Raw genomic sequence first — 25000 nt, forward strand, 5'->3', positions numbered from 1 at the left:
ACACCAACGTGAACCTTTCACCGCCATTGTTTTAAATGTCCGCGCATGGTCCCTCCTTCTTTTTTCTACGTCCCAACAGGCGCACAGGAAATGACCTCAGAACCGCCGTAGGCCTCATGCTCGTACACGTGCGCACGCTCGTGCTCGTACATGTGCAAACGTGCTTTACTAAAGCCCACCTCTCCCAAACGGGCCGTGGACGGCAAGCGTGCCGCTCCTAGACGTGGTACGGTTGCACTCACACTGGTCAAAGGAACCAGACTTTAGCCGTGAGACGTGCTGGGGCGCGGTACAGAGGCACAGTGGGAGGGCGCCCTAAAGGACAAAAACATCTCATTTAATGTGACGAACATAAAGTGACATCAAAACTTCATGAACACTGACGATTGTTCTGGAAAAAAATGTGGAATTGTGCATGTGTGCGCGTGTGTGTGTGCGTGTGTGTGCGTGTGCGTGTGTGTGTGTGTGCGTGTGTGTGTGTGTGTGTGCAGGAGACACACTCTGAGCAGACGCAGGATCATCCCGCTCCCTCAGTGGAAAGCGAACCCTGAGACGGACCCGGAGGCCCTGTTCAGTAAAGACCAGCTGGTCCTGGCCCTGTACCCTCAGACCACCTGCTTCTACCGGGCCCTGATCCACACCCCCCCACACAGGGTGAGGCTCCGCACCCACACGCCCTCATACAGGCACCCACACGCCCTCATACATGCACCCACACGCCCTCATACAGGCACCCACACGCCCTCATACATGCACCCACACGCCCTCATACAGGCACCCACACGCCCTCATACAGGCACCCACACGCCCTCATACCTGCACCCACACGCCCTCATACCTGCACCCACACGCCCTCATACAGGCACCCACCGTTATAATAATCATAATAAAATACACGGCGTCCTGTACTAACGTCCTGTGCTAACGTGTGTGCGCGTGTGTCCGCAGCCTCAGGACGACTACTCGGTGCTGTTCGAGGACACGTCGTACGCAGACGGCTACTCTCCTCCGCTTAACGTGGCTCAGCGCTACGTGGTCGCCTGCAAGGAGAACAAGAAGAAGTGAGCGGAGACGGGGACGGCGATGACGGCGATGGCGATGACGGCGGCTGGAGATCAAAGATGGAGCCTCTTCTGGAGCCTGGTCCGGTCCGTCCGTCCTGGAGGGGATCGGACCGTGTTTCCACTTGGTTTTAAATGTGTTGCAGTGTTCCCATGAGTTAACGGGCTGCGTCTCCTCCTCCTGGAGCTTTAGAGCGCCGGTTTACGTGGTCAGAAGCTGCATTTCCATCAAACTCTCGTCGCCGTGAGACGTGAACCTCAACACAGAACTCGTCCGCGTTGTCCGGTTTAAGTTTCTACCTCCCCTCTGGCGTTCCTTGGACATGTGTTTCTGAATGTGTGTGTTATTGAAAGTGTGTGTTTTTGAACGTGTGTGTTTCGACGGTGAACAGTCAGTTGTTGCCATGGAGACGTGAGGAGGATTTGAACCTGTGTTTATGTGGACTCAGAAAAGAGCTGAGTCAGAGTCTGCAGAGAGTCACAGCCCAGGGTCTTTGTCTGCACTCTAATCCTCCGTAACCATGGAGACAGTTTTTATTAAGGTAGAAATCCAGGAGAGATGCTAACAGGTGAACGTGGCTAACAGTGGTTAGCTCGGGGCAGCACGGTGAAGGCATTCAAAGGTCTTTTTTAACCACTAATGCTGCTGAAAATAACAGCAAACCTCTGCAGCAGCATGAGAAGAGTCCCTACACACACACACACACACACACACGCGCGCACGCACACGTTGGGACATTTTATAAGAAACTAAACAAACATTAAGATGATGTTGTTTGGACGTCTTTTTATTTTGAACCAGAAAACAAAGCGTCATCAGCGTAGTTAGTGAATATGAATCTGTTTTTAGTTGTTTTGTATCAGTTTTTACTGAAGTTGCGTCATTTTGATCCATATTTATTCCTCTTACATCCATTTTTTACTTATTTTGTATCAATTTCTACTTATTTTGTGTCAGTTTTTACTATTTTTGTATCAATTATAAATAACTTTGGGTTGATTTGAGTCATTTTGAGCCATGTTTAGTCACTTTACATCCATTTTGATTCATTTTGTATGATTTTTTTATTAATTTGTCATTTTTTACTTGTTTTGTTTCAATTTTTACTCATTTTGCATCATTTTAATCATTAAACAAAGCGTCATCAGCGTAGTTAGTGAAGCCAGAGTTTATTAAAGAGTGTTTTAAAGACTTACCTACTGGCCCCTGCACCAGCTCCTCTCATAGTAAAGTCCATTAAAGTGGAAGGAGCCCATTGGTGCTTTGTTGTGTGTGTAGGGACTCTTCTCATGCTGCTGCAGAGGTTTGCTGTTATTTTCAGCAGCATTAGTGGTTAAAAAAGACCTTTGAATGCCTTCACCGTGCTGCCCCGAGCTAACCACTGTTAGCCACGTCCGGCTGTTAGCGACTCTCCTGGATTTCTACCTTAATAAAAACTGTCTCCATGGTTACTGATGATGAAAGTGCAGAAAAAGAGTTTAAACCTGATTCACACTTTAAGGTTCTCGTGCGGAGCCGTTTTTAATCACCTGACCCCTCGTGGACGTTTGCGGAGCAGGTGTCGGCTCGTTCTGCCTCTAAGAGCCAAACTGTGTTTTTCAGTCAGTGTGTGAAAGTAAAGTGAAAGTGATGAAATGATTTCAGGCGTCGTCTCTTCTTCTTTCTGCACACGGAGGATTTTCTCCGTTTACGGGACTTTAGAGACGTTTACTCACAAACTCAGCTGCAACAACATCGTTAATCATCATTAATCATTCATCAGAGGATTAATGTGAAACTATTTAATATGGTTGAAGTCATTTTTCCTTTTTAATAATTGTAATATTTAACATTAATTTATGTTTTCTGATTAATTTTATTTACATTTTCAATTTCTCATTCTATGATTTTTTGTAATTTAGTTTTTAATTTTATTTTAATGTTTTTGTTTTATTATTTATCAACGTCTTTAATTATTTAGATTTTTTTAGTTTAGTTTTTATTTCTCTAATTTTTGCTCAAATCAAACTTTATGAAGGTCTGAAAAAGTACTTTCATAAGAATAATAATTAAGCAGAATAAAATATTTTTCCAGTAAAAAGTAAAATATTTGCCCCTGAAAGATTAGAGAAAGAGTTTAAAGTAAAGTTGGTAAAGTACAAATGAATTACTATAAAACAGAAGCAAAATATATCATTTATATATTTACATTTCCCCACAGTGCTCTGCATTTTAAATGTTTTTTTAATCAATTGTCTTTAATTCTTTTGATTATTTTTGTATTTTTAATTTAGTTTTTATTTCTCTGACTCAGAGAAATTATGCAGAATAATATTTTACTGTAGTAAAACAAGTACAACTTAATTTAGCTACTAAAAATATAAATAAATAATATTGTGTAGCAGATGTTCAGTAGTATAAATAGTGTATATACATAATTATATATATTTCCCACAGTGCTCGGCATTTTTAATTTATGTTTAAATGTTTTTTTGTATTTTTAATTTAGTTTTAATTCTCTGATTTATTCTTATACTTTTAATTAATTGTTTATTATGCTAAAGAGAAATCAAACGTTATGAAGGTGTTAAAAACTACTTTCATAACATACTAAGTAAGCAGAATAATTTATTATTGTGGTAAAAAGTAGAATATTTGCTCCTGAAACATTAAAGAAATATGAAGCAGCACAAAATGTAAAAACTCAAAGTAAAAGTGTCTGAAATTTTTCTTCAGTTTAGTAAAAATTCGGTGTTTAGTAAATTTCCGTGGTACTTGAACGCAGCACTTCGACACTGGAAATTCCTGTGCTGGGCATCTGTCCGTGAAGGCGGCAGCAGCGGCGCGCGGACACAGCAACAAAGATGGCGGACGCGGTGAGTGCTTCTCATCTTTATCGGTTAAAAACAACGGAATCGGTCATTTCCGTCTTAAGAAACAACAACAACAACAATAATAACGACAACAACAAGTGTGGTGTTGCCGTGGTAACAGTCGCTGCCGGTTAAAGTTTCCGGTTCCGTTCGTGAAGCCGCAGAAAAACATTAAAGAAGCTTTAAAGTCGCGTTAGCATCCGAGCTTAGCCTAGCTAGCTCTGTTATCACCTCTTCAAAATAAGAGCCTGGAGTAACGGCAGCGCTAATGTCAGTTGATTCTCTGACCTCTTCAAAATAAGAGCCTGGAGATAGACCTCTTCAAAATAAGAGCCCGGAGTAACGGCAGCGCTAATGTCAGTTGATTCTCTAACATCTTCAAAATAAGAGCCTGGAGATAGACCTTTTCAAAATAAGAGCCCGGAGTAACGGCAGCGCTAATGTCAGTTGATTCTCTGACCTCTTCAAAATAAGAGCCTGGAGATAGACCTCTTCAAAATAAGAGCCCGGAGTAACGGCAGCGCTAATGTCAGTTGATTCTCTGACATCTTCAAAATAAGAGCCTGGAGTTAGACCTTTTCAAAATAAGAGCCTGGAGATAGACCTCTTCAAAATAAGAGCGTGGAGTAACAGCAGAGCTAATGTCAGTTGATTCTCTGACATCTTCAAAATAAAAGCCTGGAGTAACAGATAGTTTTACTGACCTCTTCAAAATAAAAGCCTTCATATTTCCTGAGGGGACAAATCTGCGACCTCTGAATATTAGAGCGATATTTAACGATGCGTAATCTTCTGTTCTCCAGGTTTCCAACAGCGAGCAGCAGACGGCGAGGCCGGCTCCCAAACGCAGACGCATCCTGGACCCTTCGGCCATCGTCTCAGTGCCCGTTTACTCCAACAAGGTAACGAGCGCGGACACTCGTGTTTTGACAGCGGCGGCGTGTTTGACGGCGGCTGCGTGTTTTGGCGGTGGCTGCGTGTTTAACACAGCGGCGTGTTTGGCGGCGTGTCGTCTGAACGAGCTGCTTGTGTTTGCAGGTCAGCAGCAGTCTGCAGCTGAGGCCGACCGCGGCGATCTTCTCTGAAGAGCAAAACGCAGGTAACTTGTGATTTTACCGCTCAATGTGTGTGGTTTTGAGGGTTTATCGTAAATGTGTGCAAGAGGCCACGCCCCTAATTATTCATAAACTTTAACCTCCAATCAAACATGGAAACGGCTGTTTAACATGGGGCTCAATGAGAAACTGCTCTGTTATGAAACCTGCCCCTAGTGGACACTCAGAGAACTGACGCTGACGGAGCTTCCTGATTGGATCAAACAGGAAACAGGAAGTCTCTCTCTCTGTGGGCGGGGCTTGTTGAAAACAAACTCTGCAGCAGATGAGTGTTGTGTTTTTTTGATTCTGTGACGTGTTCGTGTCTCCGGACAGACGACGGTGAGGACGAGTGTTTGTTTTCGCCGTTTTCCTCTCGTGGACCGTCAGGGGCCGTCGCCACGCTCTCTGACTCTGAGGACGATGACGCGGAACACGTTGAGCATCGACAGGAACGAACGCACAAGAACACAGAACCGTAAGTATTTTTAAAAAATGACGGACACTCAGCTGGTTTTAGAACGTAAGACACGTCACCTGGTTCAGTCAGTCGGTTAGGACCCGTGCGCTGGTGGAAATGGCACTTTTTTGGACAGAGCTAGAGAGTAAATGAAGAGAGGCGGCGCTGTTATAGAGAACAGTGACGGTGTCTCCACTAATTACAGACGTCTCTTTCTCCATGAAAGTCAACGAGAAACAGACGAGTTAATATTTTAAATGTTTGACTTTCTGTCCCGTTGTGTTTCCATGGTAGCAGCCAATAGCGTTGCTGGTTGCCAGGGTTACCTGTTGTTGGGTGCAGCTACTGTAGGTTGGCACTGGGTGAAATGGAGTTAGCCAATCCTGCAGCTGCTTGGGAGCCTCAGTGAAGGGGGCGTTCTTTGTCCCAGCAGCTGAGTGAGCGGAGACGGGCAACAACCAGAGTCACTATAGGCCGAGCATTCACTCCATGGACTGAGAGAAAGGAGAGGAACGCCATTCAAACGCACGCCCACATGGCTACGCTGCTCCTGGATGCTAACATCACTTTCATCTGCACTTAGCTGGAACGGCTAACGCTAACGGCTAACGCTAACTGTCAGTCAAACTCCTCTAATCCTTGTTTTGATGCTGTGATTTTCTGGAGGGGACGGGTTCAAACAGGCTCAAACAGACTCCGGTCTCCTGGAGCTACTGGGCCGGGTCTGACCAACCTGGCAACCCCACTGCTGGACTTCTTTTTTGTTGTTGAGACGACGATCTGGAGACTCTAGATGGAGCCGTTCTGATCGTTCTACAGATTCAACCTTTAACACAAATGTCTTTTCTCTGTATTTCAGAGCAGCCATGCGCTGCCCGTCTCCTCCTCCAGAGAGTCCGGTCCAGAAACAGTCCAGACAGGTCAAACGGAAGATCAGGTGGGTTCGTACTCGATCACTGCAGCTGATGTCACTCACATTATTATAATAATGATAATTATAATAATAATAACAATAATCGTCTCCTCCTCAGTGAGATCGACAGAAAGCTGCGGGCGGTGAACTCCCTCCTGTCGCCTAATGCTCCCAACAGGAGGTCCAGACGCCGCCGGGACAACGACGACGTCATCGTCATGAACCCTAACGATGACGTCATCATCATGAACCCTAACGACGACGACGACGTCATCGTCATGAACCCCTCCGACTCTGGACTCGCGGAGTATCCGTACAGCTCAGCGGCCCGGGAGATCCCCCTGAAGATCCGCTGCAGAACGGACGTCCACAAGATCCCGGTTCTGTCGGTACGTACGCACAGACCAACAGACAGACAGACAGACGGACGACACTCGCCCTGGGTAGCGTCGTTGCGTAGCGTCGTTGCGTAGCGTCGTTGCGTAGCGTCGTTGCGAATATTCCACTGATGTGTAGAGGAGTAGAAGAATAAAGGAGCGTGACAAACGTGGCGGCGGTGGAGGAGGTCTTAGCGGTGTCGCTCTGAGGCAGAGGTGGATTAAATCCTTTAAACAGACGCAGCAGACGGACAAACGTCTGAACTCTTCCTCTTTAACTCCTGTTTGTCTGTTTTTCAGTCGACGCCTTTGAGTGACGTGCTGACCCAGCTGTCCGTCACCCTGAAAGTCCCGCCCCCTCGCCTCCTGCTGCAGAGGGAGGACGTGGAGCTGCCGACAGACTCCACCGTAGGCGAGCTCGGCCTCGGCATCGCTGACATCATCGGTGAGTAGACGCTGGACTTTGGTCGTGATGACGTGAAGTTTGATGAAACTTTTTGTTTTATGTTAACAATTAATGTATTAAATAATATTCAGTCGTGCTCTGGGAACAAAATCAGACAAAGTGAATATAATAATAACGTCGACTGTTTGTTGATCAGAGTGCGTCGTCATGGCAGCAGAGGACGACAGTGAGGCGGGCGGTGACATCATCACTGTGCGACTGCAGAGCAAAGACAGAGACTCGTCACAGGAGTTCTCTCTGCGACGAGTTAGTACCTCTTCTCCTTCTCCTTCTCCTTCTCCTTCTTCTTCTTCTTCTTCTTCTTCTCCTCCTCCTCCTCTTTCTCCTTCTTCTTCTTCTTCTTCTTCTTCTCCTTCTTCTTCTTCTCCTCCTCCTCTTTCTCCTTCTTCTACTTCTTCTTCTTCTTCTCCTTGTTCTTCTTCTCCTCCTTCTCCTCCTCCTCCTCTTTCTCCTTCTTCTTCTTCTTCTTCTTCTTCTTCTTCTTCTTCTTCTTCTTCTCCTCCTCCTCCTCTTTCTCCTTCTTCTACTTCTTCTTCTTCTTCTCCTTGTTCTCCTTCTCCTCCTCCTCCTCCTCTTCGTCTCCTCCTCTCCTCCTCCTCTGCGTCACCCTCTCCGTGTCTGTCTGAGCAGCAGGACACCGCGGTGACGCTCTGATCTGTGTTTGCAGGACGCTCCTCTGGGCTCCGTCTTCTCCCGGTTCGTGGGGTCGATGCCGTCCGGCGCTCAGAGGAAAGTGCGGTTCCACTTCGACGGCTGCAAAGTGACGCACCGACAGACGCCGGCTGAGCTCGACATGGAGGACGGAGACATCATCGAAGTTTGGACTTAGAGACATTTACAAAGAGAGAACCACTCGTTCGCTGTTCGTTACGTTTCGTTTCTGGTTCAAGTCCCGTTTTCTGTAAATGCTGAAAACAGACGGTGACAAACATTTGGATCCCATCAGAACTTTAATAATAAATAATAAATAAACACACTCAGGCCCTTAATTCATTACATAGTGGATCAGTTTAAGTGGTTTTGTTACTGAACAATAAACATTACTTTTTCACTGTTATTGAAAATAAAAATAAAAATAAAAGAAGTTCCTGTAAAAAACAAATAAACTGAGTTCATATTAAAGTGGATTTTCTTCTTTATAAAGTTGAATCGTCAGAATTTAGTTTGGTCACAATCACACTGTGGGTTACTTTTGTTTCTTTAATTGTGTCACAAACGTTTCTTTGCAAATGCAAAACTTTTGTTCACAAATAAAAACTTTTGAATGCAAATACATTATTTTTTTCACAAACACAACATTTTGTTTAGGAATCCAACGTGTCAGCGATTTTGGATCCTTGTAAATGTAAACTTGTTTTCAGATCTGTGGGATAGATTTTCAAATCTAAATCTTTCATAAACAAAATCCCAAACATTCGATTGGAAAATACAAAAATTTGGAAATAGGAAATACAAGTTTGTCCGCAAATACAAACATTTTGTTTACAAATGCAAAATGTTTGATTGGGAATCCATAACACGTGTCAGTGAATCTTGATCCTTGTTGCAAAATGTACATTTGTGTTTTTAACATCTAGGAATTTTGGAAAAAAATATTGAGTTGTCGAAAAAATGTTTTGTAAAATATTTTTTGACAAATACAGAATTTTTTAGTTCAAATCCAAATATTTCCAAAACTGAATCCCAAACATTTGATTGCAATTTTCAAAAATGTGTTAACAAATACAAAATTTGTGTTTACAAATGAAAAAACTTTGATTCCAAACCCAGAATATGTCTGGTTTGGTTCTGGATCCTTGTTGCAAAATGTACATTTACCTTTTTAATATCTAGGAATTTGGAAAAATAGATTTGCAGAGAACATGTTGTGTTAAATGTTGATGTGTTCGGCCTCAATTTTATTGGTGAAACATATTTTATACTGTGACGGCCGCGCCCCCAACCTATAAAACGTCCCAAAAAGCTTCATATTAGAGTTAAAGAGTAAATATCCTTCTTTGAAAAAATGCGTATTACGTTTGTTTATGTTTATTTTTACATTTATTATTTATCATTTTAATCCCATTTATGATCAAAAGGAGTTCAACTCTCATCCACTGATTAGGTTAATTAATCCTGTCTTTTCTAAGTCAATCACTGTTGTCATGTGACTGAGGAGGAGTCATGTGACTGCGGACCGGAAGTTCGGTCCGATCCAAAATGGCGGTGCGGGGTTTTTATGTGATGACTCCTAAAGTTTTTACTTTTATTTAAATGTTGATTAAATGAATTAATCTTGTCTTTCTAAGTCAATCACTGTTGTCATGTGACCGGAGGAGGAGTCATGTGACGGAGGAGGAGTCACGTAACCGAGGACCGGAAGTTCGCTCAGATCCAAAATGGCGGTGCGGGGTTTTTATGTGAAGACTCCTGAAGTTTTAACTTTTATTTAAATGTTTTAATTCTCAGTTGATTAAATGAATTAATACTGTCTTTTCTAAGTCAATCACTGTTGTCATGTGACCGGAGGAGGAGTCATGTGACCGGAGGAGGAGTCATGTGACTGAGGACCGGAAGTTCGCTCAGATCCAAAATGGCGGCGGTGTGGAGCTCTCATCTCTGAAGAATCCTGAAGTTTTTACTTTTATTTAAATGTTTTACGGACAAACAACTGTCACGGGACACGTTTGGACTGCGGAGCACCGCCATGGGCTCTGAATAACCCCGACAGCCCCGACACAGAGACTCTTTTCGGGGGAGAAGAAGGAAGCGTCCGCCCTGACTCATCCTCCGAGGTAAACAACACACACACGCCGGACTCCAGTCACTGAACTGCGGATTTAACGCTGCTTCCTTTATCCGCCTTTAGTCCAAAGAACATCCCTAACAACCATTTATATATTATAATCAAACAATAGTGAAGTGTGTTTAAAAGGGATCCAACGCATGTCAGTGATTTTTACTCCTTAATTTCATTAAATCACAGGAAATCGACGCGCTGTTTGTAAAAGTTTATCCCAATTAAAGTAAATTAACTTTAGTTAAAATAATTAAACTTATCAGCCGAATTGTCCAAAACACCCTTAACTATCATATAAATGTTGTTTTTTAAGTGACGTAAACGTGTTTTTAGTTTTAAAGCTTGTTAACGTTAAAATTGACAGAATTACGCATAAATGCTGGCGGGAAATGTCCAAAATGTGCCAAAATTATTTCAGAAAAAAGTAAAATTTTATTGCCGAATTTATAATAAAGCCACTAAGAAATGATCCGTGTTTTGTCTCAACAGTTAAAAACTAATGTTAAGTTTTTTGAAGCAATTGAACTAAAAAAGGCGGAACTGTGAACGGAGTCTGGAGCTGTCGGTTTATTGTTTACTCGTGTTACACAGCGCGTGAGTATGGAGGACCAAACGTGACTCAGTAAATACGAAATAATGTAAACAGACAAAATAATTGTATAAATGATTATGATTATTGTTAGTGATTCATTTTCTCTTCATAATTATTTGTTTCTTCATAAAATCTTTCATTTTTAATATTTTTAATTTTCATCTTTATTTATTTATTTATCACATTTTTTATTTATGTTTTCGTTAATTTCTCTTTATTTCATTTTAAAAAGTATTCTTTATATTTCCACGTTTTTAATGTATTTTTTTCTTTGTTATATTTACACGTTTTTTATTTGCGTATTCATTAATTTCTCTTTATTTCAATTTAAAATTATTTTATATATTCCTCTTTAATTTTCCACTTTTTATTAAAGTAATTTTTATTTGTGATATTTACACATTTTTATTTACATTTTTATAATTTTATTTCTCTTCATATTTAATTTGCCCTCTATTATTTTATATATACGTTTAAATATTTTTACTTTTTTATTTATTTACTTATTTATTCTTTTTATTTACAATTTCCATATTTCTGCTTTTATTTCTCTTTGTATTTATTGTTTTGTTGTTGTTTTTATTCCAGCATTTATTTATTGAATTTATCTATTTATATAATTATTTGTTTATTTGAACATTAATTTATTTATTATTTTTAGTTGAGAATTTTATTTAATTATTTATTTATTTGAGCATTTATTTATTTCTGTATTTATTTAAACGTGTGTGTGTGTCGTGTTTGCTCCTGCGTACGTCCGCGTGCTGCAGAGGATCAGAGGATTATTGAGGATGTGATCAGTTGTCCGTGCGTGTGCGTGTGCGCGTGTGCGTGTGCGTGCGTGAGTGTGTGTGCGTGCGTGTGCGTGCGTGCGTGTGTGTGTGTGCGTGTGCGTGTGTGCGTGTGTGTGTGTGTGTGTGTGTGTGTGTGTGTAGCTGATCAGAGGATCACTGAGGATGTGATCATTTGTTTACTGATAAACGTCTGATCACTGACTTGTTTACAAAAGGGTCGAGGTTCTCCTCTTCCTCCTCCTCTTCCTCCTGTTTCTCCTTCTTCCTCTTCCCCCTCCTCCTCTTCTTCTTCTTCTTCCTCCTCTTCCTCCTCCTCTCCTTCTCCTCCTTCTCCTCCTCTTCCCCCTCTTCCTCCTCCTCCTCTTCTTCTTCCTCCTCTTCCTCCTCCTCCTCTTCTTCCTCCTCCTCTTCCTCCTCCTCCTCCTCTCCCTCCTCCTCCTCCTCCTCCTCCTCCTCCTCTTCTTCTTCTTCCTCCTCTCCCTCCTCCTCTCCCTCCTCCTCCTCCTCCTCTTCTTCTTCTTCCTCCTCTTCCTCCTCCTCCTCTTCTTCCTCCTCCTCTTCCTCCTCCTCCTCCTCTCCCTCCTCCTCCTCCTCCTCCTCCTCCTCTTCTTCCTCCTCCTCCTCTTCTTCCTCCTCCTCTTCCTCCTCCTCCTCCTCCTCCTCTTCTTCCTCCTCCTCCTCTCCCTCCTCCTCCTCCTCCTCCTCCTCCTCTTCTTCTTCTTCCTCCTCTTCTTCCTCCTCTTCCTCCTCCTCTAATTCCTCTTCTTCCTCCTCCTCCTCCTCTTCCTCTTCCTCCTCCTCCTCTTCTTCTTTAAATTAAAACATTATTATTATTATTTAATATAATTATTATATTTCTTTGTGTCTTTCTTCTCCTCCTCGTCTCCTCAGCGGACGCCATGTCTCTGGGCGAGCCCCCGTCGGACACGGCGCCGTTCTTCTCCGATGACAGCGAGGCCGAGGGCCCCGAGGGTCCGGGGGAGCCGGGCGCGGTGGATCAGCGGCAGCAGGACGAGTCGCCCAGCGGCGTGTCGCCGGTTCGAGCGCTGCTGACCGTCTTCATCCTCTGCTTCATCAACCTGCTGAACTACATGGACCGCTTCACCGTGGCCGGTACGGCGCCGGCCAATCACAGACGCACGCCGCTCACACACAAGCGGGAGGAAATGATTCATTTATTATTAATTTAATTATTAATTTATTATAAACTGAAGAAACAAAAAAAGAATTTAAATATTAAGGAATCATTCATTTATTTAATGTTTTTAATATTTTAATTACTTACTTTGATTTGTTAAAGGTTTTTTATTCACATTTATTTATTTATTTTATTTGTTTTATTTATTTTTTACTTATTTATTTTATTTGTTATTTATTTATTTAATTGACTTTTTTATTTTTTAACCCTCTCTGTACTTTAATTGATATTTTACTTGTAAATATTAATGAATTATGATGAATTTATATATTAATTAATTGAATTAATGAATTATTAATTTATTATTCTTTAATAAATGTTTATTTTTTGGACACATTTCACTTTAAATAAACCGTTTTAATTCTTACTAATATTATATTTAGTTTCATAAACGTGTAAATGAGTTAAACTCTTATTAAATAAGTGAAACTCTCATTAATGACGTGTGTGTCTCCTGCAGGTGTTCTCCCCGACATCGAACATTATTTTGGGATCGATGACGAAACGTCCGGCCTCCTGCAGACAGGTGAGAGCAACCAGCCAATCAGAGCGCAGCAGGAGAGCAACCAGCCAATCAGAGTGCAGCAGGAGCAACCAGCCAATCAGAGCGCAGCAAGAGAGCAACCAGCCAATCAGAGCGCAGCAGGAATAATCATTTAATTAATTAATTAGTAATTAAACACAGAAATCAAAATATTTAAAAAGTAATTCAATATAAGTAATAATAACCTACTGGAAGTAGCGGTTAATAAAAGTCATAAAAAATAAATCACAATTCTTAAAAATTAATTCTTAATAAATAAATAAATAAATACAAATATAACTTGGTGAAAGGTAATGTAAAATAATAATAAAACTATTCAAATAAATTATTTTTATTATTAGAAATAAATCAAAATGATTCTAAAAAATATTAAAATAATAAAAAATGAATTAAACCTCAGAAATAATCATAATTTAATTTGGAAAATAGAAGTTAATTCATTTATGACTTAACTCTTAAATAAAAATAACATTAAAAACAAACCTGTAAAGAGCCCGTTCTTATATTAGTGAAGTCTTTTATATAAATTATAAATATAAATAATATAAAAAGTATATAAAAGTGTAAAAGCTGCGGTTTGTGTCCAGTGTTTATCTGCAGCTACATGTTCCTGGCGCCGGTGTTTGGTTACCTTGGCGACCGCTACAACAGGAAGTTGATCATGAGCGTGGGCATCACGTTCTGGTCGGCGGTGACGCTCGCCAGCTCCTACACGCCCAGAGAGGTGAGACGCCGCCGCCGCTCTGTGTCACGCCTCCACCGCCATGTTTATTATTTAATATTTATTATTAATATTCCCGTCCCCGCAGCACTTCTGGGTCCTGCTCCTGACCCGCGGCCTGGTCGGCGTGGGCGAGGCCAGTTACTCCACCATCGCCCCGACCATCATCGCCGACCTCTACGTGAAGGGGAAGAGGACCAACATGCTCTCCGTCTTCTACTTCGCCATCCCCGTGGGCAGGTGGGCGCCGCCTTTTTCTCCTCCTGCGCCGCGCCCGAGCTTTATTTTGTTAACGGAGCTTTATTTTGTTAACGGAGCTTTATTTTGTTAACGGGGCTTTATTTTGTTAACAGAGCTTTATTTTGTTAACAGAGCTTTATTTTGTTAACGGAGCTTTATTTTGTTAACAGAGCTTTATTTTGTTAACAGAGCTTTATTTTGTTAACAGAGCTTTATTTTGTTAACAGACCTTTATTTTGTTAACGGACCTTTATTTTGTTAACGGAGCTTTATTTTGTTAACGGAGCTTTATTTTGTAACAGAGCTTTATTTTGTTAACGGAGCTTTATTTTGTTAACAGAGCTTTATTTTGTTAACGGAGCTTTATTTTGTAAACGGAGCTTTAGTTTGTTAACGGAGCTTTAGTTTGTTAACGGAGCTTTATTTTGTTAACAGAGCTTTATTTTGTTAACAGAGCTTTAGTTTGTTAACAGAGCTTTATTTTGTTAACAGACCTTTATTTTGTTAACGGACCTTTATTTTGTTAACGGAGCTTTATTTTGTAACAGAGCTTTATTTTGTTAACGGAGCTTTATTTTGTTAACAGAGCTTTATTTTGTTAACGGAGCTTTATTTTGTTAACGGAGCTTTATTTTGTAAACGGAGCTTTAGTTTGTTAACGGAGCTTTAGTTTGTTAACGGAGCTTTATTTTGTTAACAGAGCTTTATTTTGTTAACGGAGCTTTATTTTGTTAACGGAGCTTTATTTTGTTAACGGAGCTTTATTTTGTTAACGGAGCTTTATTTTGTAAACGGAGCTTTAGTTTGTTAACGGAGCTTTAGTTTGTTAACGGAGCTTTATTTTGTTAACAGAGCTTTATTTTGTTAACGGAGCTTTATTTTGTTAACAGAGCTTTATTTTGTTAACGGAGCTTAATTTTGTTAACGGAGCTTAATTTTGTTAGCGGAGCTTTATTTTGTTAACGGAGCTTTATTTTGTAACAGAGCTTTATTTTGTTAACGGAGCTTTATTTTGTAACAGAGCTTTATTTTGTTGACGGAGCTTTATTTTGTTAACAGAGCTTTATTTTGTTAACGGAGCTTTATTTTGTTAACGGAGCTTTAGTTTTTAACGGAGCTTTATTTTGTTAACGGAGCTTTATTTTGTTAACGGAGCTTTATTTTGTTAGCGGAGCTTTATTTTGTTAACGGAGCTTTATTTTGTTAACGGAGCTTTAGTTTGTTAGCGGAGCTTTATTTTGTTAACGGAGCTTTAGTTTGTTAACGGAGCTTTATTTTGTTAGCGGAGCTTTATTTTGTTAACGGAGCTTTATTTTGTTAACGGAGCTTTATTTTGTTAACAGAGCTTTATTTTGTTAACGGAGCTTTATTTTGTTAACAGAGCTTTATTTTGTTAACGGAGCTTTATTTTGTTAACGGAGCTTTATTTTGTTAACGGAGCTTTATTTTGTTAACGGAGCTTTATTTTGTTAACGGAGCTTTATTTTGTTAACGGAGCTTAATTTTGTTAACGGAGCTTTATTTTGTTAACGGAGCTTTATTTTGTTAACGGAGCTTTATTTTGTTAACGGAGCTTTATTTTGTTAACGGAGCTTTAGTTTGTTAACGGAGCTTTAGTTTGTTAACGGAGCTTTAGTTTGTTAACAGAGCTTTATTTTGTTAACAGAGCTTTAGTTTGTTAACGGAGCTTTAGTTTGTTAACAGAGCTTTATTTTGTTAACAGAGCTTTATTTTGTTAACGGAGCTTTATTTTGTTAACGGAGCTTTATTTTGTTAACAGAGCTTTAGTTTGTTAACGGAGCTTTAGTTTGTTAACGGAGCTTTATTTTGTTAACAGAGCTTTATTTTGTTAACGGAGCTTTATTTTGTTAACAGAGCTTTATTTTGTTAACAGAGCTTTATTTTGTTAACAGAGCTTTAGTTTGTTAACGGAGCTTTATTTTGTTAACGGAGCTTTATTTTGTTAACAGAGCTTTAGTTTGTTACGGAGCTTTATTTTGTTAACAGAGCTTTAGTTTGTTACGGAGCTTTATTTTGTTAACGGAGCTTTATTTTGTTAACGGAGCTTTATTTTGTTAATGGAGCTTTATTTTGTTAACGGAGCTTTAGTTTGTTAACAGAGCTTTATTTTGTTAACAGAGCTTTAGTTTGTTAACAGAGCTTTATTTTGTTAACAGCGTTCAGCTAAAATAAGTTTGAGTAATATATTAAAATTATAAATAAATATGTTTAAATTAATTAATATCTTTTTATAGAGTAAAGGTAAGTGATTAATAATAATAAATATATATATTTGTCTCGTCAGCGGTCTGGGGTAAATATATATTATAAATGTATTAATATATTAATAATTATTAATTAATAAACATTTGTCTCTCGTCAGTGGTCTCTTGCACTTATATATTTTAAATGTATTATTAATAATTATTAATAAATATATATTTGTATCGTCAGCGGTCTGGGGTAAATATATATTATAAATTTATTAATATATAAATAATGAATAAACATGTGTCTCGTCTCGTCAGCGGTCTCGGGTACATCGTTGGGTCCCAGGTGGGTAAAGCGGCTCAGGACTGGCACTGGGCTCTGAGGGTGAGTGAGGAACATTACATCACCTCTTTATTTCATTTATTACTATTTTAATAACTTAATCTTTAATTTGTTACAGTTTATTATTTATTATTAATTATAAATCTGTGTTTTCTCCGTGCCCCCCCCCCCCCCCCCCCCCCGTCTGTGGTCAGGTGACCCCGGGCCTGGGTCTGGTCGCCGTGCTGCTGCTGGTGTTCGTGGTGAAGGAGCCGAAGCGCGGCGCCATCGAAGAGCGTCCTGAGCACCACCTGACCCGCACCAGCTGGCTCGCCGACCTGCAGGCGCTCAGCAGGAAGTAGGTCCACCTGCACCGTCCGCTGTAATAATAATAATAACAATAATATTAATGATGGCGGCGTTTTCCCGTGTGCAGCTGCAGCTTCGTGCTGTCGACCTTCGGCTTCACGTCCGTGGCGTTCGTCACCGGCTCCCTGGCTCTTTGGGCGCCGACGTTTCTGTTCAGAGCCGCCGTCTTCACCGGGGAGAGGGAGCCGTGCGTGGAGGGCAACTGCGCCTCCTCCGACAGGTAACACTCACCTGAGGGGGGGGGGGGGGACTGCGCCTCCTCCGACAGGTAACACTCACCTGAGGGGGGGGGGGGGACTGCGCCTCCTCCGACAGGTAACACTCACCTGAGGGGGGGGGGGGGGGTAGGGGAGAGAAGAGATGGAGGAGGTAATTCCTCCCGTCTCTTGGTGACCCACGCTGTGTTTCCTCTTCCAGTCTGATCTTCGGCATCATCACCTGCGTCACCGGCGTGCTGGGCGTGGCCAGCGGCGTGCAGGTGAGCCGGCTGCTGCGGACCAGGACGCCCAGGGCCGACCCGCTGGTGTGCGGCGCCGGCCTGCTGCTCTCGGCGCCGTTCCTGTACCTGGCCATCGTGTTCGCTCAGGCCAGTACCGTCGCCACCTACGTGAGTGTCCCACGCCACGCGTCACTTCACACGCCACATACCACACGTCACAAACACACACCACAGGTCACACGTCACACTCCACACGTCACACGTCACACGCACCACACACGCCACACGTCACTCCACGTGCCACACACCACACTCCACACACCACGCGTTACACGTCCCACGTTACACACCACACACGCCAAACATCACACACGTCACACGCCACACACAGACAGAAGCGTTTGAGGGTGACGTGCATCAGAGTGAGAGTGTCCTGTTCCTGCAGGTCTTCATCTTCCTCGGGGAAACCTTCCTGTCCATGAACTGGGCCATCGTGGCCGACATCCTGCTGGTGAGGAACCGCCGTCGCCGCCGCCTCTCTGATCGCTCCTCTGCAGCGTTTGTCAGACGCCGCTCCGTGCACGCCTGCTTGTCTGCAGGGCTGCGTCTCTGATGTGAAATAATAAATAATAAACGTGTTGTTGTGATGTTTTCAGTACGTGGTCGTTCCCACTCGCCGCTCCACAGCTGAAGCTCTGCAGATCGTCATCAGTCACCTGCTGGGAGACGCAGGGAGTCCGTACATGATCGGAGTGGTGAGGACGCGCACACACACACACACACACACACACACACACACACACACACACACACACACACACACACACACACACACACGCAGGCATACATCGTTCCTGTAGCTGGAGCTCAGATGTGATGTTCTCCTCCTCGTGTCCCCGTCTCAGGTCTCAGACTCTCTGAGGAGGTCGGACTCGTTCCTGTGGCAGTTCCGTTCTCTGCAGCTCTCCCTGCTGCTCTGCTCCTTCGTGGCCGTGATCGGAGGAGGCTTCTTCCTCGCCACCGCGCTCTTCATCGAAGGAGACCGCAACCGCGCCGAGAACTACGTCCCCACAGGTGAGAGAACGCAGCTTTAAGTGGAGTCTCCTCCTGCTGGACATTAGAGAGAATGCAGCTTTAAGTGGAGTCTCCTCCTGCTGGACATTAGAGAGAATGCAGCTTTAAGTGGAGTCTCCTCCTGCTGGACATTAGAGAGAATGCAGCTTTAAGTGGAGTCTCCTCCTGCTGGACATTAGAGAGAATGCAGCTTTAAGTGGAGTCTCCTCCTGCTGGACATTAGAGAGAATGCAGCTTTAAGTGGAGTCTCCTCCTGCTGGACATTAGAGAGAATGCAGCTTTAAGTGGAGTCTCCTCCTGCTGGACATTAGAGAGAATGCAGCTTTAAGTGGAGTCTCCTCCTGCTGGACATTAGAGAGAATGCAGCTTTAAGTGGAGTCTCCTCCTGCTGGACATTAGAGAGAATGCAGCTTTAAGTGGAGTCTCCTCCTGCTGGACATTAGAGAGAATGCAGCTTTAAGTGGAGTCTCCTCCTGCTGGACATTAGAGAGAATGCAGCTTTAAGTGGAGTCTCCCCCTGCTGGACATTAGAGAGTGTTTATTAATTGAAACATTAATTATATATTTATATTCCGGTGTTTGCAGAATAATTCACGCTTCTCTTCTTTCACAGACGAGGAGCCGATCGTCGTCCCGAAGAGCGGACGCTGCGCCCGAGTGCCCGTGTCCAGCGTCCTCATCTGAGGACGGAGGGAGGTCCAACACTGCCATCTTTATTATTATTATTATTATTATTAATATTATCATTACTGTCTCATGTCCCGGGCCGTGGACGCTCTGGACTCGAGCAGAACAGTTTATTTTTAAAGACTTTTTTAGCGTTTTATTTTGAAGGGACGAAGTTTCCTGAGACACGAGCGACGGTTCAGAGACGTCTCCTGACGCGTTTCTGGTTGTTTCTGGGTTTTTTTATTAAACGTTTGTAGCTTCAGGGACGCGGCGGCGGCGGCTGCGGCGGCTGCTCTGGGGTCAGATCGGCGCCATAAAGACTCAGTTTTATTTTGTTAATAATCATAAATGTTTGTTTTAATTGACACTAATCTTCCTGCAGAACTTTGTTTTTATGCTTTTATGATCGAGCTTTTATCGTTTTTGAAGAGTCGTGGTGTTGCCGGAGGTTCGCGTCGTCACGGCGACCCACGCTGACGAATTTCTTCTTCTCTGGTTTTGAATCACGTCCAAATGTTAATAATCAAAAGTTTCTGTGAAATATTAAAGAAGGATTAATTTGTCACATGTTTGTGTTTTTTGCACTCAATGTAAACGTGCTAAAGTGTCCTCTAGGAGCATAAACGTGTGTTAAAGTGTCCTCTAGGAGCATAAACGTGTGCTAAAGTGTCCTCTAGGAGCATAAACGTGTGTTAAAGTGTCCTCTAGGAGCATAAACGTGTGCTAAAGTGTCCTCTAGGAGCATAAACGTGTGTTAAAGTGTCCTCTAGGAGCATAAACGTGTGCTAAAGTGTCCTCTAGGAGCATAAACGTGTGTTAAAGTGTCCTCTAGGAGTATAAACGTGTGTTAAAATGTCCTCTAGGAGTATAAACGTGTGCTAAAGTGTCCTCTAGGAGCATAAACGTGTGCTAAAGTGTCCTCTAGGAGCATAAACGTGTGTTAAAGTGTCCTCTAGGAGCATAAACGTGTGCTAAAGTGTCCTCTAGGAGCATAAACGTGTGCTAAAGTGTCCTCTAGGAGCATAAACGTGTGCTAAAGTGTCCTCTAGGAGCATAAACGTGTGCTAAAGTGTCCTCTAGGAGCATAAACGTGTGCTAAAGTGTCCTCTAGGAGCATAAACGTGTGCTAAAGTGTCCTCTAGGAGCATAAACGTGTGTTAAAGTGTCCTCTAGGAGCATAAACGTGTGCTAAAGTGTCCTCTAGGAGCATAAACGTGTGCTAAAGTGTCCTCTAGGAGCATAAACGTGTGTTAAAGTGTCCTCTAGGAGCATAAACGTGTGCTAAAGTGTCCTCTAGGAGCATAAACGTGTGCTAAAGTGTCCTCTAGGAGCATAAACGTGTGCTAAAGTGTCCTCTAGGAGCATAAACCTGTGTTAAAGTGTCCTCTAGGAGCATAAACGTGTGCTAAAGTGTCCTCTAGGAGCATAAACGTGTGTTAAAGTGTCCTCTAGGAGCATAAACGTGTGCTAAAGTGTCCTCTAGGAGCATAAACGTGTGTTAGTGTCCTCTAGGAGCATAAACGTGTGTTAAAGTGTCCTCTAGGAGCATAAACGTGTGCTAAAGTGTCCTCTAGGAGCATAAACGTGTGCTAAAGTGTCCTCTAGGAGCATAAACGTGTATTAAAGTGTCCTCTAGGAGCATAAACGTGTGTTAAAGTGTCCTCTAGGAGCATAAACGTGTACTAAAGTGTCCTCTAGGAGCATAAACGTGTGTTAAAGTGTCCTCTAGGAGCATAAACGTGTGTTAAAGTGTCCTCTAGGAGTATAAACGTGTGCTAAAGTGTCCTCTAGGAGCATAAACGTGTGCTAAAGTGTCCTCTAGGAGCATAAACGTGTGTTAAAGCGTCCTCTAGGAGCATAAAAGTGTGCTAAAGTGTCCTCTAGGTGTCTAGTGTCCTCCTCTTCTTCTCCTCCTCTTCCTCCTCTTCTTCTTCTTCTTGTCGTCTGCAGCAGCAGAGTCGATGACAGACGAGTGAAGAGGAGGACTGTGGTTTCCTGTTTGTAGGTGGGAGGATGTTGAGACGGTTGCAGCAGCAGCAGCAGCGTTCACACACACACACACACACACACACACACACACACACACACAGTTGCAGTTTGCAGCTCGACCCTCACACCTTCAGAGCAGAGCGGCGTCTTCACAAAGGTCACATTCACTGATGGTGGCGTCCAAACGCTGAGGTCCAAGCGGCGCCGCATCAGAGGAGGAGGAGGAAGAAGAAGAAGAAGAGGAGGAGGAAGAGGAGGTGTCAGCAGGTCTCAGGTCTCAGCAGGTCTCGGGTCCTCAAAGATGGCGGATGTTGGGTTCCTGTAGGCGCCTCATGTGGACCAGATACTGCACCCGTCCTTCGTCGTCCTCCTCGCCGCCGCCGCACACCCGTCCCTCCAGCCGCCGCCCGTCCTCAGCCTCAGGTGAGTCTTTGTTCCTCATGTTTCAGGTCTTTGTTGAGTTTAAACCCTGAAGACGATCGATGTCTGGTGTGAAGCTCATCCTCGGCTCTTTAACGTCTAAAACTTTACACATTTTTCAGATTTCCTGCTTTTCTCGGTTTCATTTCTGATGAAAATGAAGATTTTTAAACATTTGAAGCGTCGATGAAGAAACGAAGCGTTTGTTTCGTCGCTTGTTGTTCATGAAAATCTTCCTCCAACACTTTTTATCATAAAAACACCACTTTTTTATCTGTGGAACGATCAGAACGGCTCCATCTAGAGTCTCCAGATCGTCGTCCCAACAACAAAAAAGAAGTCCAGCAGTGGGGTTGCCAGGTTGGTCCGACCCGGCCCAGTAGCTCCAGGAGAGCGGAGTCTGTTTGAGTCTGTTTGAACCCGTCCCCTCCAGAAAACCACAGCATCAAAACAAGGATTAGAGGAGTTTGACTGAGTTTGACGTTAGCCTTTAGCTGTTAGCGTTAGCTGTTAGCATTAGCCGTTAGCTAAACTGAAGATCTGTAAGAAGCTAAAAGGAGAGAAACTTTAATTAAAACGAATAATTAATCAGAAAAGGCTCCTTATTGTTAATTTACACAAGCCTGTGTGTGTGTGTGTGTGTGTGTGTGTGTGTGTGTGTGTGTGTGTGTGTGTGTGTGTGTGTGTGTGTGTGTGTGTGTGTGTGTGTGTGTGTGTGTGTGTGTGTGTGTGTGTGTGTGTGTGTGTGTGTGTGTGTGTGTGTGTGTGTGTGTGTGTGTGTGTGTGTGTGTGTGTGTGTGTGTGTGTGTGTGTGTGTGTGTGTGTTTTCCTTCCTGTGTGACGACGCTCTGCCGGCAGTTGTTTCAGAAACTGGAGCAGAAAACACCAAAGTGAGCGGCTCATGTTCTACGCCGACGATGCCGTTCTTTACTTCTTCACTTAGCGCCGATGCCGATGATCGAGAAGGACCGCTGGTTTTTGGAGCCGATACGACTTTTGCGCCCTCGATTTACCGTGTTTTCCGCACTATAAGGCGCATAGAACAGACGCTACAGTGGAGGCTGGGGTCACGTTCTGCATCCATTAGATGGAGCTGCTCTAAAGGGAACGTCAACACAACAGTCAGGGGAGGTCGTCTTGTTGCTTCCTCCACTTCGGCACCATTGATTGGTTCATGTTCAACTCTCTGGCTGCTGCTCTATTCCCGTGTTCTACTGCGTGACTAATGGCCTTGAGTGTAAACTCTGCGTCGTAAGCGTGTCTCTTAACAGGAGCCATTTTGGGCTCTTTACACAAACACACACATGGAAATGAAACGGCACGCTTCACGCAGTCGTATATCTCAACATGCACCGCGCGTTACTTCTTCTACGGGGGAAAATAGAGTCGGCGGCTGCTCACCGTAGTTGGAGACCTGTTGTGGCTCAATATTGGTCCATATATAAGGAGCACCGGGTTATAAGGAGCACTGTCGGCTTTTGAGACATGTGGAGGTTTTTAGGTGCAACTTAAAGTGCGGAAAATACGGTAGATCATAAAAACGACACCATAATGGTAGCAAATGTTACGAGTCTACATTTTTTAAAACAGGAACATTTATTGCACCTAAAATGGCGTCTGCGGGAACACGGAGCTGCCTGTGGACGCCTGTCTGTGAATACTGCCGGGGAAAAACTATCAGCGAACGCAAATACAGGCCGATAAACTCGTCCGGGAGATGCATCATCGGTCCATCACTCATACATTCTGTTGGTTAATGTGGCCCGGGAAAGGGAACTTTGGGGTCCCTGCTGGAGCTGCTGCCCCTGAGACCTGATCCAGGATCAGAGGCTGGAGCTGCTGCCCCTGAGACCTGATCCAGGATCAGAGGCTGGAGCTGCTGCCCCCTGAGACCTGATCCAGGATCAGAGGCTGGAGCTGCTGCCCCTGAGACCTGATCCAGGATCAGAGGCTGAAGATGAGATGAAGAGTTCCCGTTAATGATGTGTTGCTTGCATCCTTGGGACTGTGGCAGGGTCTGTTCGATGTTCCTGTCTGTTAAAGGGAAGACTTCGTTACCACCGTGTGGACAAGATGCTGGATACATACTCACCTCATCTTCAGCCTCTGATCCTGGATCAGGTCTCGGGGGCAGCAGCTCCAGCCTCTGATCCTGGATCAGGTCTCAGGGGCAGCAGCTCCAGCAGGGACCCCAAACTTCCCTTTCCCGGGCCACATTAACCAGCTCTAACTGGGGGATCCTGAGGCGTTCCCAGGCCAGTGTGGAGATCTAATCTCTCCACCTGGTCCTGGGTCTTCCCCGAGGCCTCCTCCCAGCTGGACGTGCCTGGAACACCTCCCTAGGGAGGCGCCCAGGGTTCATCCTTACCAGATGATCCTGAACCACCTCAACTGGCTCCTTTCAACGCAAAGGAGCAGCGGCTCTACTCCGAGTTCCTCACGGATGCTGAACTTCTCTCTCTGTATATAAATGTTGTTATTATTGTAGATATTGTGACTTGCTGCTGCTCATGGGGGAATTGTTGTGTCTCTGTAAATCACACACACGTCACAGAGTGAGGTCTTGACCGGCTCTGTAACGTGTCCTGAGATCACGTTGGTGGTTAAATACAACACGAGCAGAAACATCAGTGAGGTTTCTTTAGCGTCAGGTGCAAAATGAACCTTTCAGGATGTTTTTGTTGCATCACGACTTTAACCGCTGTCCTTCTCCGTCCTCCTCAGATGAAACATGGCCGTCTCCGTTCTCGTCTGGGTCTTGGCGGCCGCCGTCCTCGTGTCCGTGGTCCTCCTGGCTTTCGTGTGTCTGCGCTGCCGGGACAAAGGTCCTCAGGGTGGGGACGACCTCTCGCTTCTCTCTGCACCAACACGTGGTTCCCGGCCTGAGTCGTGCTCCTTCATCAGGACCTGAGTGTTGCGTCCTGGGGTCCGGAGCCTGACTCGTGGTCACTGACGCCGCGGTTTCATGTTTCTCTAAACTAGTTTCTCTGTTTTCTCCCGACAGCGTTCATCAGACAAGGGGACGCGTCGGAGGACTACATGCCGTGAGACTTTTCTGCTGCTATCAAGTTAATGTTGGAGCTGAATCTCAAAGTTTTAAACCAAATAATGTTTTTTCTTTTCTTTCACTCAGATCAAATCAGTTCAGAGTCGTCCACACGTGTAAGTCTGAAACCTTTCAACCGTCCCGACAACCAGGAAGTCTCATTTTAGTTTCACTTTTAACTGTTAGTGTGTCAAAGGACGGAAAATTACGTATTTATGTCGTAAATTTAAGAAGAAAAATCTGATATTCTGTGAGAAATTAGTCGTAAATTTACACACAGAAAAAATCAGATATTCTGTGGAAATTAAGTTTTAAATTTCAGAGAAAAAATTCAAAAATTTATGATAAAAAACTTTGATTTACTGGAAAA

The 25000-nt window shown here is 43.4% G+C and overlaps 4 protein-coding genes across 4 annotated transcripts in view; all 4 read left to right on the forward strand.

Moving 5' to 3' along the window:
* sgf29 (SAGA complex associated factor 29) overlaps window positions 1-2345 on the forward strand; it is a 12156-nt gene extending 9811 nt beyond the window's left edge. The window contains exons 9-10 of the mRNA XM_083931120.1: window positions 492-654; window positions 949-2345. Coding sequence (XP_083787246.1) covers window positions 492-654; window positions 949-1065 — 280 coding nt within the window. The 3' untranslated portion in view covers window positions 1066-2345. The remainder of the gene's footprint in view (window positions 1-491; window positions 655-948) is intronic.
* A 1547-nt stretch (window positions 2346-3892) lies between these two features.
* On the forward strand, window positions 3893-8406 carry nfatc2ip (nuclear factor of activated T cells 2 interacting protein). Its single transcript, XM_083931118.1, has 9 exons — window positions 3893-3917; window positions 4718-4816; window positions 4953-5013; window positions 5345-5486; window positions 6328-6405; window positions 6500-6770; window positions 7059-7203; window positions 7361-7470; window positions 7892-8406. Exons 1-9 carry the CDS (start codon window positions 3906-3908, stop codon window positions 8051-8053), a joined length of 1080 nt encoding a protein of 359 aa, XP_083787244.1. The 5' UTR covers window positions 3893-3905; the 3' UTR covers window positions 8054-8406.
* A 1338-nt stretch (window positions 8407-9744) lies between these two features.
* spns1 (SPNS lysolipid transporter 1, lysophospholipid) lies at window positions 9745-19738 on the forward strand. The gene is made up of 13 exons (XM_083931109.1): window positions 9745-9998; window positions 12281-12502; window positions 13048-13113; window positions 13719-13855; window positions 13941-14092; window positions 16621-16687; window positions 16840-16982; window positions 17061-17213; window positions 17411-17600; window positions 17878-17943; window positions 18089-18187; window positions 18338-18506; window positions 19120-19738. Exons 2-13 carry the CDS (start codon window positions 12289-12291, stop codon window positions 19188-19190), a joined length of 1527 nt encoding a protein of 508 aa, XP_083787235.1. The 5' UTR covers window positions 9745-9998; window positions 12281-12288; the 3' UTR covers window positions 19191-19738.
* A 1624-nt stretch (window positions 19739-21362) lies between these two features.
* The window catches only part of LOC310959678 (uncharacterized protein), a 9732-nt gene continuing 6094 nt past the window's right edge, over window positions 21363-25000 (forward strand). Inside the window, exons 1-4 of the mRNA XM_083931123.1 lie at window positions 21363-21587; window positions 24309-24418; window positions 24589-24628; window positions 24718-24746. Of these exons, the coding sequence (XP_083787249.1) occupies window positions 24316-24418; window positions 24589-24628; window positions 24718-24746 (172 nt within the window). The 5' untranslated portion in view covers window positions 21363-21587; window positions 24309-24315. The remainder of the gene's footprint in view (window positions 21588-24308; window positions 24419-24588; window positions 24629-24717; window positions 24747-25000) is intronic.

The sequence above is a fragment of the Echiichthys vipera genome, assembly GCF_963691815.1.
Source record: "Echiichthys vipera genome assembly, chromosome: 17".
In the NCBI taxonomy this organism is placed as follows: Eukaryota; Metazoa; Chordata; class Actinopteri; order Perciformes; family Trachinidae; genus Echiichthys; species Echiichthys vipera.

Excerpts from the sequence above, each read along its gene's own strand:
- nfatc2ip (XM_083931118.1), top strand. Across the intron at positions 4,817-4,952 it reads TGCCCGTTTACTCCAACAAG|GTCAGCAGCAGTCTGCAGCT; the intron begins GTAACGAGCGCG and ends TTGTGTTTGCAG. Across the intron at positions 6,406-6,499 it reads CAGGTCAAACGGAAGATCAG|TGAGATCGACAGAAAGCTGC; the intron begins GTGGGTTCGTAC and ends TCTCCTCCTCAG.
- spns1 (XM_083931109.1), top strand. The coding sequence starts at position 12,289 with ATGTCTCTGGGCGAGCCCCCGTCGGACACGGCGCCGTTCTTCTCCGAT. Across the intron at positions 13,856-13,940 it reads GCTCCTACACGCCCAGAGAG|CACTTCTGGGTCCTGCTCCT; the intron begins GTGAGACGCCGC and ends CCGTCCCCGCAG. Across the intron at positions 18,188-18,337 it reads GTCCGTACATGATCGGAGTG|GTCTCAGACTCTCTGAGGAG; the intron begins GTGAGGACGCGC and ends TCCCCGTCTCAG.